The sequence below is a fragment of the Passer domesticus genome, chromosome 3 (assembly GCF_036417665.1).
Source record: "Passer domesticus isolate bPasDom1 chromosome 3, bPasDom1.hap1, whole genome shotgun sequence".
Taxonomy (NCBI): domain Eukaryota; kingdom Metazoa; phylum Chordata; class Aves; order Passeriformes; family Passeridae; genus Passer; species Passer domesticus.
In genome coordinates, this window is record NC_087476.1 from 96,087,641 (window position 1) to 96,102,942 (window position 15,302).

General features: G+C 37.8%; 1 protein-coding gene across 1 annotated transcript in view; it reads left to right on the forward strand.

The window, feature by feature from the left end:
* RBKS (ribokinase) overlaps positions 1-15,302 on the forward strand; it is a 70,269-nt gene that overhangs the window by 36,391 nt on the left and 18,576 nt on the right. The window contains exons 6-7 of the mRNA XM_064414506.1: positions 2,629-2,720; positions 12,291-12,479. Of these exons, the coding sequence (XP_064270576.1) occupies positions 2,629-2,720; positions 12,291-12,479 (281 nt within the window). The remainder of the gene's footprint in view (positions 1-2,628; positions 2,721-12,290; positions 12,480-15,302) is intronic.

The window sequence follows — 15,302 nt, forward strand, 5'->3', positions numbered from 1 at the left end:
AGCAGGAGCTTGCTTAATTTCAATACAGAAGAGACAAAGATAGATGGGCATGCTGGTGATGGAGAGTTGATTTCAGGCAAAGGAAATGTAGGAGAGATTTACTTGATTTTTGGGGGTGGCAGAGGAAGAAAGAAAGGAGAAGCTGAAAGAGGAACAAAATTGGAACAGAGATTAGGATTTGTTGAATAGGGATTGGAATATGGAGGTAGAGTCAGGGAGCAAGTTGTGGACACTGGAAGTGGGAACAGGAACTGTGGGCCATAAAGAGAGATGATGTGGTGAAAGTGAGTGAAAAAGGTTACAATTGTATAGTTCCTATGCAAGGAGCCATAAAGAATAAAAACTCATTGAGGAGAATGGATCTTGGCAAAAGGAGAGAAAGTGACAAGCTCGAGGAATAGTCCTATGGGAATCTCATGAGGTTTAACAAAACCAAGTACAAGTTGCTGCACATGGATGGAGCAACCCTGGTACCAACACAGGCTGGGGGATGAACAGATCAAGAGCAGCCCTGGGTAGAAGGACGTGGGGGTGCTGCTGGGTGGGAGGCTGCACATGAGCTGGAAATGTGCACTCACAGCCCAGACAGCCAAACGTGTCCTGGGCTGCATCCAAAGCAGCGTGGGCAGCAGGGCCAGGGAGGGGATTCTGCCCCTCTGCTCTGCTGAGACCTGGAACCTGCATCCAGCCCGGGGGCCCAGCACAGGAGAGACCTGGACCTGTTGGACAGAGTCCAGAGGAGGCCACCAAGCTGATCAGAAGGATGGAGCACCTCTCCTGTGAGGAAAGGCTGTTTGTTCAGCCTGGAAAACTCTTAGTGGTGACCTAATTGCAGCCTTCCAGTAGCTGAAGGGAGCCTACAGGAAAGATGGAGACAAACTTTTTACAAAGCATGTAGTGACAGGACAAGGGGAAATGGCCATCCAACCCAGGCCATTCTGTGATTCTGTGAAAGAATTTCAGTAGAATATAAGTTCCTCAGCAGGACCAAACAGATTATCCTGTTCAAAAGCCATGCTCTTCTTCACAACCTGAAAAAGGATCTTAGGGTTCCTCTATCTTCCCCCATGCTCAGCATATAGTAAATATGGGAGAAAACTAATAGTAGTCTATTACATTGTGCTCATGACCAGTCTATATTACTTAAAACCCAAGTTGGAGCACTTCCAGTGCTGTTCCTGACCCATGCATATGTCAATATGATACCATGTGACAGTTTGTTTTCCAGTATATGCTGGTTTTTGTTTTACCTAGGAAAGTATACATTAAAGTTTTATGTTTAAGAAAACGTCATTAGTGTTGCAGTTAAGAAAATAGGAAATGCAAGAGTTAAGGTTCTCTGTGAAACCTTAATTTGTCTCCTTTCTGCATATGTATTATGTTGCAGTCTTTAATTATATGATCACATGCTGTTTTTCAGTGGTATGTGATCATATAATTAAAGAGTTTATTATAATACATACTGTATTGTAATAATTTAAGGGAGCCAAATTAAGATTTCATTGGAATTCCTAATCCTGGCATTTTCTGACTTCTGAGTAAAAGTGTGTCACTTTAATACTGTTTTTAATGAGACAGGTAGAGAGGCATGATAAAGTTGTACAGTCAAAGGTTAAAACTTTCTAAGTGTCAGTCACCTAAACTTCTTGGTACTCAGATTTCAGAAGTCTCTGTGCATCTTTGTCTGTTAGGGCACTAAGTGGATTCAGAGATGTTCAGGGTGTCTGACTGTTGCATGCTATAGCTTACAGTCTAAATATGTGTTTAGGACAGAAAATTTAGGCATCCAGATTGGAAGATTTGATCACTCACTATAAGGAATATTTCTGAAGTAAGAGTGTGTGCTTTATTTAAAAATTATGGCCTTGTGGTTAAGACTCAGATATTAATCATGGAATTGGCAAAGTGAAAAACCCAGGCTGCAGACTTCCTCTGTTGATAATGAGTAAGTCACTTACACTGTCCTCATGACAAACCTTTGTTGCTGCTACTAGGGGCCTTAGGCTACTACAGTTTAAAGTTAGGTTAACTAACATATTCTACCACATGTTAAGTTTAGGTCTAGCTCTGCCAAATAGCATACTAAAAATATGCAGTGCCTTGTCTACACTACAGTTTTATAATGTGGCATTTTGAACAAGTTAGGTAACACATTCAGAAGCATATTTAACTCCTTGTCTGGACATGCCCCTCATTACTCCATAACTCGTGATTCTTCATGTACAGAACTCAGATAACGACACTGAAAAATTCTAGAACTAAATCAGTTCTTGTAAAACTTATACATATAATGGAAGAAGCATCATCAGTTAAACAAATTGCATTAATGTCTAAGTCTTTTCTCTTTTCTAAAAAAAATAATAGTTTCTGGGGTTTTTTTGCTGTTACTCTTCCATAATGTTCCCATCATGACAGGTGCCTGCATATGAATTAGAATGCAACTTTAATATAATAAACAAAACGTTTATCTTTTGTATAAGAGGAGGATGCAGAAACTGACAGTAATTTGTGTGTTAATAATAAATATTGGGGTGTGTGATTGAAACACAACGGTCTTTCAAGTGATGGTTTATGAATCCAAAACATTCCAGATTTAGATTTTCTTTTTCTTTTTTTTTTTTTTTTCAGTAAAGACTTTGTTTAATCCAGCTCCAGCCCTTGCTGACCTAGATCCACAGTTTTATACCTATTCTGATATCTTCTGCTGCAATGAAACTGAGGTAATGGTCATATGTCATGTTAAAGAAGGAGTCTTAAGCACGAATATTTCAGGATAGTCTTCTCAGAAATACAGCATAAGAAGCAGGAAAATTGAGCCATGCTTCTCTTACCTGACCTAACCAGCAAAGAGGAGTATTCTAAAATAACTTTATCTTGCACTTGAAATTAAATTAGCTGTTTGCAGCAGGAAAGCTGGGTCCAGCCTTCCTTACAAGTAGATCAGCAAAACACGTCCATAAAAGGACACTTGTTAAATGTTATCACTGAGTGGTAAATATTAAAATAGTTCCTTGTCCTTGTTCTGTGGTCCCTTGATATGATTAGCAGGAATGCATTAGCCATAGTGTTCTGACAGTTTTAAACTCTGTTGCCAGGAGGTGATGCACGCTTGCTGCACTTGATGGTTAATAGTAGTTTCATATGCCTCTTCCTGTCAGATCTGTTTTCAGTGAATCTTCTCTGGCCTTCAACTGTATATTTTGCTTTTTTCTTTTTCCCCCCCTCCTTTTCCTCTCTTTTCTAATTCAAGTGTTATTTCTCCCAAAGGAAATTGGTTTTGTCACAGGAGACAAATCTACCTCATCTTGTAAGATCTTTGTTTAAATTTGCTACTTATTACCATTAGGCATGCTGTGTTCCTTCCCCTCACCCTCTCTTCACATAAACAGGAATGTGGGAGAAGTAACCTATTAGATAGGAACCATGCCTTGATCAGAATTAAAGTTATCTTTAAGAAATATGATTTCTGTAATGAACATTATCCCTTTGGATGGAGAGTAGGGGGAAGTGCTAAGAGAGAGCATGGTCCTGCTTACTTGTAGTGTTTTTTGTCTAATGACAATGGCTGTCAGTGTAAATTTTTGAAGACTCAGTTACCCTCTTTTGAAATTTCTGTTAAACCCCATCACAAACTATATCAGAAGTTCTCAGTCCATGAGTCTTATAGCATTTAAGAGTCAGCTTAAGTAACCCAAAAGGACATCTAAGTTTTATTCTGGGATGTTTCATTACGGGTCTGCCAAGTTCACATACTCTAGAGAATTAAAGAATTAGCAAAATAGCAAGGTGGGAGATGCTATGGCTCTTCAGGTCTCTGGAAGCCAGAGTTTCCAGGATAACTGGCAGTGATACAAGTTGTGGCTCAGAAACCATACAACAGATATCAGAATTGAATTCTATGTCATGAAGAGAGTGTAAGGCAAAGTATTTATTCTTGTTCAGGGGACTTGCACAACATCAGTATCATGTTTTCTTAATGCCATCAGAAAACTTTTATGCTTGGACTATGCCTCTGCATTGGCTAAATGGTGCAATGGCTCATATTTTGGACTGAGAACATCCATACTCTCCCATTATTTATTAAATATCATTCGTAGTTTGCTTTTTTAATAATACCACTTGTTAATTTTTTCCCCCTGCAAATACCTATCCCCCATATATTAGAAACAAAACTTTGTTTTACTTTACTTGTCTATTCCTGACTTTTCTCTCTTTGCATCACACATGTTAGATTTTTCCTTCTGTTGTATTTTATTGCTAGGGGACAGTCTTGAAAGAGGCATTCTTTAGAAGTGTAGCTTGCTGGATCCAGGGGTATTATTATTACCACCACATGGAGAAAAGAAAATTACTTCTATTTAGAGAACAAGAAATACAGGTGTATAATTATAATAGATCCATGCTCACTCATCTACCTTTTCCTGCAGAGCTGGGGGTACAGTTTGCATTCTTTTCTGCTGTTTTCTTTTAAAAAGTAATTACCATGTGAAGATAGCTAGGATCACTTGATACAAGGTCAGGAACAGAAATGTGCTCTCAACTGTTTAGGAGGCTCATCTTTTCTGAATTTCTGGAAATGCTAGACATATGGGAGTTCCTGCCAGCCATATCATGGGAGCATAAATCCAAGTGTACAGCATAGTCTGAGAACAACAATGGCTCATAAATACCTTTGTTTTTTAGAAACAACCTTTTGAAACTTTGCAATAAAATCGATTATGTTAGCACAAATGTAATATTAAATTTTGTTTGATTTCCTTCTCTCTGTATGTCTGATTTGTATTGAATTGATTTTTAGGGATGAACTATTGCCATTGTTCCTTTCTTGTTGCTGAGAAAAAAGGAAAAATCAAGCATTTGTTTTTCTTATGTCACAAGTTTGAAAGTAGTTTTTTTAGTAATTGTTGTATGTTCATATACCATCTGTTTTCTGTTATCTTTCATGACTTTCTTTAATTTCAGATCTCTACAATGAGTACACTTGAGAAGTCTGATATACAGACAAATGTTTACATACCCAAATAAAGGTTAGCAGTCACATCTCTACGTGACACTTAAAATCAACAAGTTAATTCTACAAATCTTAAAGATAATTCGAATTTTTTTTAACTTTATGCATTCAACCAACTATATATGCATTTCCATCATCATCTTAAATCAGGGAGTACCTAAACTGATCTGAACATATACTGGGAAAAGATCTTTCAATCCTATTTTTTAAAAAAAAATTCCCTTAGTATTTACTGGCAATTACAGTTAGAAAATAGCACTTGGATGAGATGGACCTTTTCTCTAAGCCACCATGGTCATTCTCTTGGATTTTAAAGAAATATTATTCTCTGTGACCAAATTTTTTGAATGTCCTGGTTACAACTGCTGTCCTGAGGTGTTCTGTTCCAGCTCCATTTTCTCTCCTACTTGGTATTTCTAAGTCTCAAATGTCTTCCTTCCAGCCAAAATCCTATTTATGTTCCAGCTTTACCCTTTCTGGAGTAATTTTTCTTGTTATCTGGTACTTTTAGCTACTTCAAGGAAAAAAAAAGTGTATTTCTGCTTTATCTTTACTAAGTCTTTTAAATAGTTAATAAACCACTTTCAGTTTGAAGGTGAGTTTTTTAGAGCTGCCCAGTTCAACTGCTTCTAAAACATTCTTTTAAACACAGATGTGTGCTTTAAGACAAGATTAAATTTACACAGATATTTTATTTTTATTGCTTGGTTTGCCTTTCTTAGTAATTTATATTTGCAAGTATTTATCACAATTTCATCATAATATCCCTCTCTTCCTTGTTCACCAAGAAATACTTTTAAATTATAAAATCCTGTGCTTTTTGGATAATATGTGAACAGTATGTTTGTAACAGAAAATGATGTTGGCTGTCAAACAGAACACCAGCCATATAGTTTAATACATCTCATAAACTGTGTAGGGTGTTTGTATTATCAAAGATGAGAAAAGGGGATGGTCCTTGTGTTTAGCTGAATTATTACTGAGATAGAAGTTTCTGTTATTTACAGCTCTAAAGGTCAGGGTCTTGATCTGCAATGCCTTTGTCACAGAACAGAAGTTTAAAGTTGTCAGCTATAGTGTCAGCCATGGGATGCTGGCTCTCAAACAAGCAAATATCAAATACAACATCAACGCTTTATATTCCATTCTTTATTAAATACTTTAGGATTTAATGAAATCACATGCAGTATCTGGTGTAACAGCACAGCTTGTTCTTATGGATTTACATGCTAGAGAGAAGCAAACAAAATTACACTATCAGTGAATTATCTACCATTAGTTTGTCTAGAAGGCTCTTCACAAGCTGTTCTTTTCACTCTTGCTTGTTGCAATAACAGGGGTTTTTATGTCTGACATTACTTTCTTTTTATGTGGTTCATGAACAAAAATGTCAGAACAAATCTTGCAAGGTTATCAGTTCTTTTGCTGCTTAGCCTGTAGTTCAGTTTTATCTTTTCCCAGAAAGATCAAACTTGTTGAGACTAGTTTGTTAATTCCCAGATGTAGCAAAGCCTAATCCCTGAGGTTTGTGAAGGAATGTGCTAGTTCTCCATTCCCTTAATTCTTCTAATGAAAAATAAATGTATCCAGTGTCATCCTGGTGAAAACTAATGGTTGTTCTTTTCAGTCATCTATAAATGTTAAAAAAGAGACAACCCTATACCAGACAAGCTCTTTGGAATACTTACCATTTTTTTCCCACGTATTTGTGTGATTCCTTGCTGCAGATGGCTCTAGGCATAACCACAATGTCAATACAGTTCATGTGTTGTTTTTCTTTCTTAGCGTGTGCATGCAGTTACATAGCCCTGCAGGTTAGGAACCAAAATATATTGCACATCAGCAATTTCAATTTGATCCTAAACGTTTTGAAGAACAGCTGCTTCTCTGTTCAAAGAGTACTGAGGAGCCCTTCAGGAGAAGAAAAACTCCTGAATGGTTACAGCAAATTATTAAGTTTGACAAGCTATTTTTAATGCAAAATTGGAACTACTTTCTTCCTAATGTAAAATGGGTATCAGATTTCAGATCTAAAGAAGGCCTTGCAAAAATTTAATTAAATACTAGCATTGGAGCTTCAATAGCAGAAAGCAGTACAAGTTAATTGCTGATTTTGTTAAAACTGTAAGATGTATAAAAATAACACAGAAAACCAGATATATTCCTACTGTTTCCTTTTAAGTGATACTGTCTATTAACAGAGGATAGATCATTTTTTGGAATAAATATTTGTTAGTATGTCCCAAATCAAGAGATATAATTGCCTTTTGTAAGATTCAGAGAATATGAAGTTTATAAAACTTTATCTGTAGTCTGGAATAAGGACATTTAAGTTACTGCTTCTAATATAGAGAGATTAATAGTAAGAATAATCTTCCTTAAGAAAATATAACTGATTTCTCTAGGAGTCAAAACAAAAACAGGTCATTTAGAAATAATATATTTCAGAACATCTCTTGGATTTGCCTTTTATGATTTAAGTAATGGAAAGCTACTCTTCTGCCATTGCATAGAAGTCGCCAGCAATTCACAGTATATTTTATTTCCATCTTTGTTCTAAACCGCTTTTTATCAGTTGCTGGAAACTACGAATTTTCCCATATTTAGTTTTAAATGAAAGATGTTACTTTTGGGAGGGAAATTATATCCTCAGGCCAATTCATTTCAATCAGTTTTTAATTATTCTAGCATGATAAGTATTTCTGCCTGCCTGTATGTAAAAATTTTTTAATTTGAAACAACTGGAACTAGCTTGGCTTGTGGCCTGACCTTGCAATTTCTTATACACTAAATCTGTTGTACTACTTCTTGGGGACCATTCACATGTGTTAGAATTAATGAGATTGAGTTCTTGTTTTGTCATTCTCGAAAGAAATCTTTTAAGGTACAGGCCAAGTTTGTAGCCAACTGACTTACTGTGTTTAAATATTTGAAATGAAAAGTATTTTAAATTATCACATGTAGTTTTAGATGCATTAGCCTTAAAACTGGGACAGTTTCCCTGTTATTATTTATTATTTCTCTTCCAGTAGTACCTGGGAACATTGGCTAAGTTGTTATTGTGCTAGGTGCACAAAACCCAGTCCAAATGACAGACTGCTCCCCAAGGAATTAATACTTCTTGTTATTTCACCAGTTTATATTTGCTGAGGATCAGAGGATTGTGGAAATTAGGAACAGACCTCTGGATGTTCAACTAGTTCAACACCCTGGTGAAGCCTGTCCAGTTTAGGATGGATTGCTCAGGGCTTTGTCCAGTCAAGTTCTGAATCTCCCAAGGCTGGAGCCTGCATGACCTCTTGGCACATGCTCCACTGCTTCATCACCCTTGTGGTGAAAAAGCTTGTCCTAATATTGGAATTTCCCATGTTCTAGTTTGTGCTTGTTGTCTCCAGCCCTATCCCTGTGCACCTTCAAGAAGACTCTGGCTTCTATACCTTCTCTATACCCACCTACTAAATTGCCCTAGACAGCAATTAGATTTTCCCCTTAGCCAGGAGTTCTTAAGGTTGAACAAGCCTGCTTCTCCCAGCCTCCTCTTGTATGTCCTGGTCTCTGGCCCTCTGACTGTCTTGATGGCCTTCCAGTGCAGTGTGCTGTGATAGGTCAGTGTCTTACTTGTGCCAGAGTTCCCAAAACCAGATACAATGCTGCAGATTTGGTTTTGAAAATGCCAAGCAGACGATCCAGAACATCTCCCTGGAAGTGGCTGCCCTAAATGCACCACAGTGAGGAAGAACTGGCAAATGCTCCTGTGCTGGGAACATTCTCAGCTGTAGCCAGTGTAAATTACTGTTGCTGTTGAAAGAAGTTAATTGTTTTGGGTTGACTTTTGCGGGTAATGTGGGACTCAGGGTGGTGTTAATTTTAACAGAGATCTGCCTTGCAATCTTAGTTTGTTTCCAGGCCACACAAATGGCTGTTCTGGCACATGAGAGTGGGCCATTTGGACAGGAGTGGCAAGAAAAAAGTAGGCCATTTTCTTTTATGTAGCACTTCTGGTTTGTGTCAGCTTACCATGACCAGACTCCACAGTCTAAAGAGAGACAGAGACTTAACTAAGATTAGTAAAGACTATGGCCAAGAACTTTCGTATCTATGAAATTAAAAGCTTTAGTTAAATTTTTCTACCAGTCTTGCAAACAACATTTTGAAAATAGTATGTAGATTAATTATATAATATCCATCATAGGTTTATTTTGACAGCAGTTGTGTGGAATGTCATCTTGCTTTAATAAGTCCATTTAACTGAGTAGTTTTATGAGACTAGCTGCAGAAAAATAAAATTCTTCATTTGCTGCTCTTTTGTACAGTATGATGGCAAATGTCCACATTGGGCTTTCAGTATTGTTATTTAATTTTTTCTTTACATAACCATTAGTTATTTCCCTGAATTGTACCACAGTTTGTTTTTAAAATAAGATTCTACTGAAGGGAGGAACTTAAAAACTCACCACAGTATTTAACATCAGTTGACATTTACTGCAATTTCTAATCATTGGCACAGAATCTGTCTGGCTTCTGCTGCTTTTATGGTTCTTTCAGCTTGTTCCAGTGTTTTTTAGTTGTACCATCCTGCTGTAGATGAGTTAGATGATAGTGGTTTGAAGCAGCCAAAGATCTACTTTTATACGGACTCTGTCTGTTCAAAATAATTTTGTTTATTGGTATAAGCAGTATAAAGATGGAAAGAAAGATTTCTACAAATATCTGTCCCAAAACAATTCTTTCACTACTCAAATGAAAAATCCTGTTGATCTGGGACATGGGAAACACGAAGAGGAGTGCTGTCATAATGCTAAGCATACAGGTTGTGTATTTCATTAGGAAGAATTATTATATTTTAATACTTCATTTACGTTGCTCATGAGCTTACAGAAGTATAAATATCAGGTAAATAAACCAATATTAGATTTACTGTTACTCTACCAAAACCAAATCCACTTTCCTTCTGGAGACTTTGCTACAGAGGTAGGATGTTTGGAATTATTGCCCCTCATAAAGTACTCTAAAAATTCTGTTTCATTCAAGGATTTGTGTTAAATTGGTTTTATTCATGTAGCACAGGTCACCAGGTGTTCTGAATACAGGAATACATAATTCCTGCTCCAGAGATATTAAAATTCATGAAGAGACTCGGACTCTTTAGACACTTGAATAGAATGTACATATATATATATTAATATTAATATTATGTGTCATCTATCTGTAGGTACTCCAAAACCATTATTAGTGAATTGGTTTCCTGGAAACCTTGTAAGAAGATACATTCAAAAGGTTTTGTGAGATACTTTTTGAAAAAAAAAAAAAATCTTACTTGGAAATACTTTTATAACCTTTTAAAGACTGAAATATGTTTAATATGCCTGAACAGTTTATACTGCAAGAGATGTTCGAGCAGCATGGTGGCATGCCAAAGAGAAAATTGGACAGATTTAGTTGCCTTCTTATAATTTAGATCTTACTATATTCTTGTTTGGGATCAGTGTGGTTAAAAAGGTAATTTTAAATTGCGTGCACGCGTTGACCCCGCCTTGCCCCTGCAGTGCACAAGTTTACCAGCCGAGTCCCGCCACACCAGGCTGGGCTCACAGCGAGCCGATCGACAGCGCTTGAAATAATTTGTGCGTTTGTCTGAGTAGGGACTGCAGAACTTAGTCATGTATGTTTGAAAATTAAAGCCATTAAGTGCTCTGCGAGTGATACTATAGGCGCTAGAGAGTGTGTTGGCATGGTGTGGCCCTGCAGAGCCCGGGGGTGGCCGCTCCCGCCTGGGACAGGCTGAGAGTCAGGAAATGGCAGCGGGCGCTGACTCACAGCTGGGGCGGCCTGCTCGGAGCTGGCTGGGGTAGTTCCTGCCCCCTCTGCTGCAGGCATGGCCTGCGCCCCGTGAAGCACTTGTTTAATCCCTGTAGTTTACACTTTGTTACACCAGGAACTGCGAGCGCTGAATTCAAGCTTCAGTCATGCAGAGGAAGGTAGTTTGAAATATTTCAGCAGCTGTTTCCCAAGAAGCTCAGCTGCTCATGCAGCAAAGGTCAGGAGAGTAGCTGCTGAATAGGTTCCAAAGAAAGTTTTCCACTGAAAATGAGCCCTGGGAGTGTGGAAGTTATGCTCGGCTATGAAGCAGTTATCTGAAAATGCTTCAGTGTTCAAGATCCAGCAGCAGCCTTGTAATGCGAGCAACAGTAATGCTTCCCTTTTCTCAGGCAAGCAGGACAAAATTTAGTGAAGACAGCAAAATGTAATGTCTGTTTACTTACAGCTGAAGGCATACAGTATTATGCAGGAGAACTGCCTGGTAGACTGCTTCAGAGAAAAAAACATTTCTCTTCCTTTTCTTCCTGTTTCATTCTTGTTCTTTTCCCGTCCAAAAAGAACAGAAAAAGTACATTACACTTGACAATACAATGCCATTAAGAAAATGTGTGAAGTGGTAAAAATGTTGTTTGATTCTGAAGTCTTCATTGCAGATTTTGGTGAAGTTTTGCTCTTAGTTGGGTGGAAATAGAAGAGATTAATTTTAAGACCCAGCTGGGAGAAGTTTACTTAAACTCACCATCAGTTAGAAGAAGAGTTTAACTGCATTTGTACAGAGCCAGCACAGTTGACAGAGGCATATGGACATGGCTGTAACATAAATATATAATAATTTTTAATGGGCCTTTGTCCAAAGAGGGCTTCAGATAAAATTTAGGTATTCTCATCCAAAAATATATATTAAACTGAACAGAGTGATCAAAGTTGAGCAATTATTTTTTTTTCCTGGAGGAGATTTTCCCTTGTGATGCCCCTCTAGCTAGCTGAACACTGAGAATTTTAAAAAGTGTTTATTTAATAAGTTCCTCACTTAGTGATTAGTATCCCTCAAGAATAGTGACCAAGTTGACTTGCAGCATTTTTTCACATTAAACCACAAAATGCTTTTGCCGAGACTGTGTCACTGTGTCCATTTCACAGATGAATAAACAGAGGCATGTGGGAGAAATGTAATTTTACTAAGGGTTGTATACCAGGTAAGTTGTAGAAGCTGGAACAGAACCCACACCTCCTGTGTCTCTCTGCCTAGGCTTCTCTCTGTTGGTCTGCTGTGCCTGAATTACACATTGATTTCAAACAAGGAGCAAGACACAGCTGAATATCAGCGTAGGAAGTGGTTTCATGATCATCCTACAATACACATTTTTAAAAGATACTAAATTCTGTTTTCAAATGCAACAGTTGTCCAAAAATGAATGCTGTCAGATTATGATTTTCATTTGCGTGGGTTGTTTTCCAGGCAGAAATTTTAACGGGCATCCCAGTTGGCAACCTTGAAGATGCTGAAAAGGTGGGACACATGCTGTTAGAAAGAGGGTGTAAGCTCGTAATTGTTACTCTTGGAGCAGAAGGCTGCATGATGATATCAGGAGACGAAGCCATTCCAAAGCACGTTCCTGCTGGGAAGGTCAGGGCTGTGGACACTACGGTACGTTTTTGTGGTTTAACTGTCTTGCTTTGGAAAAGACTACTTAAGCACTAGGGGAAAGCAGTGAGTAATCAGCCAAATCTTTGGGCACTAGCACAAAGGCTAATTTGTTATGTGAAATCAGTATCTTGCTTCCAGTGTCTCATATATTAAATGTCAATTCACCTGAGTTTTATGGTTGTATTGTAGATGAGCTAGAACTATTATACATACTAAAAGTGTCCTCATGTTCCTCCTTTACTGAAGTACCTGTCTCTGACTGTAGTATGTGATGCCACTGGATTGAGCTGCAGTCTTGTTTTTCACCTTTGCCCTTTCATTTAACTCATCTTGTCTAGAACTCAAACACTGTGAAAGAATGGAGATACTACTCACAGTCTGAAACTGAATGTTTGATTCTTCTGACAAAGCATTAATTACTTACCAAGTCTAGCATAAGGTTATTAAATACATAATTTTTACAGAATATAGTGGAAAAACCCAAAAGCTCTTGCTGTTTCATGATGACTGTTTTATGATGCTAGGTAAGGGATACTTGGTCAGGTGCATTTTAATCTTTGACATTAGGATACTTCTTTGGTTCCTGCTCAGAACTAAGTGCAGAAAACATGCTCTGTTGAAACCACAAAATACAATACCCCCAGCAAAAGAGAAAAACAGGACAGGCAATAGTTAAGATATCATTGCTATGAAAACCTTACCACATTGCACATATGGGGCTATTTTGTGTTCCTCATATTATCTGACATAAATCCAAAATAATTCCAGTGGAGTTACTGAGAGCAGAGCAGGTCACGTTATATGTACTAACTATACATTTAAATGCCTGTTATAATAACGTCATATTACATATGTTCTGTTACAATAGTTCATTAAAATCCTGGAGATTTTACCATCTGGTACATTCCATATCTGAATTGCATTAATAACAACTAGTTCTTGTAGCATGTTTTTTATCCATGGACCTCATACTGATTCACAAGGAGGAAAGGCAACTGCTTAAAGGATGAGGAAACAGAGGCAGAGGGAGCTGAAATTACCTAGGTCAGTAACATGCAGAAGCAGAGCTAAGAGTAAAGTCGCTTCATCTCAATCAGAAGATTGCTTATAGGTTTGGACTGTGATATTCTGATACTGTGGAAAGCGTTGTTTCATTGATCAATATAATATTTTTCTGCATAACTCTGAAATAGAGATACTTTGGTTTTATTTTCCTCTTTTGCCGCTTTGTTATTTAGAAGTTTGACCTTGGGTTTGTATTGGTTTTGGAATGTCTTCAATTTCTGCTTGGGGGAAGGAGATATCATTAAGGTTCTGCCTAAGGTTCATGGTAGGTTCATGCATAAGGTTCTTGGTAGGGCACTAGAGACGCCGAACTGCCTCTGCTTGCTTTTAGCCCAGAATTAGAAGTGCCAAGGAAGTGAAAGGCAGAGCTCCCAAAGCTGTCCAGAAGCAGGATTTATTAGCTTGGGAGCAATAATGAACCTGGCAGCACGGCTTCTTGCTCTGAGTTGGTAAATCCACTGCTGCTATCAAAGCTTACTGTTAGAACTTCTCCTCTATCACACACAAGTGATGTTGAAGAAATATGTGTGATCTGCTTCTTCAAAAGAAGAAAATTGCTTCCAGATCAGCTATTTTTTGATATCTTAAAGATAAAGATTTGCTGCTCTTGGAATAAAACAGCAATACTGAAACCACACATTGTGAATGAAAAATGCTTTTTATCTTGCCTAGCAGTTTGAAGTTTCATGTCTGAATGAATGTAATGTGCCTCATTAAAAAAAATAATCTTTTTATTTTAAATAAAAACAGTTTCTTTTCATTTACTAAATCCTTGCCCTGCCTCCTTGTGGCCAACAGGTTATTGGTTTCCACATAGCAGAGGATTTTCACAGTTAATTTTATTAATCTACTTAAATACCAGTGGGTTGTTTTCAGTAAAACAGCTGTGCTTGGTTTATTCTTGCAGCCTGAATGAAAAAATATGTGTTGGCCTTGCATTATAAGTCTTACAGTGCTTAGCCTGATTATCACTTTGCCTGAAAGCAAGTGGTTTTAAAGCAACCCTCACAAACACTAAGCAAAATAATGTCATCCTCAACTAACCTGGATTGCTCTATTATTAAAATAAGCATTAAACATTCCAGTAGGACATGTTACTTTCTTCAAGGCATGTCTACAGTAGATCCTTCCCCAGGGGAAGGATCAAACTCATAAGGTGGCTTACCAAGTGGCCACCTACCCACAGGGTATTCAGAGTTGTTCATGTGTGTGCTCTTAGCCTGCCGTTTGATACTAAAAAAAGTTGCTACTTTAAACTGCTCTGGCTTAGCATCTCCAGGGACTGGGCACCATCACATTGGGTTTTGTGCCTGTATCTGTATTGACACTGTTTAGATCTGCAGAAGGTGAACCTACTGCCAGACAAAGAGTTGAATGATACATGTACTCTATCACAGAATTTGCCAAAGGCTACAGAGTCCTTATTAAAAACTAGAGTTTGCCATTTAGGAGATATACATGCAAGATACAAAATTAGTTTTAAAGTCCCCTTTCACTGTAGAAATTTTTCATGTCTGCTACCACTGCCTAGAGTCCTCTCTGTAGCACTGTAACTTCAGTACTGATCCCTGGTAATTTCTGTTCTGCACAGCAATTTTAGGAATTTTTGAACAACAAAATACTTGGGTAGGTACAGCCACAAAGATTAAGAATTTGAGTTCCTTGTCCCAGTTTGTGTGCTCCCCATTCTCCATGTTCACACGTTCATCAGAGACACTGAGGGTTGATAGGCTGTAGAGCCTGGCTCTTCCTCCCTAC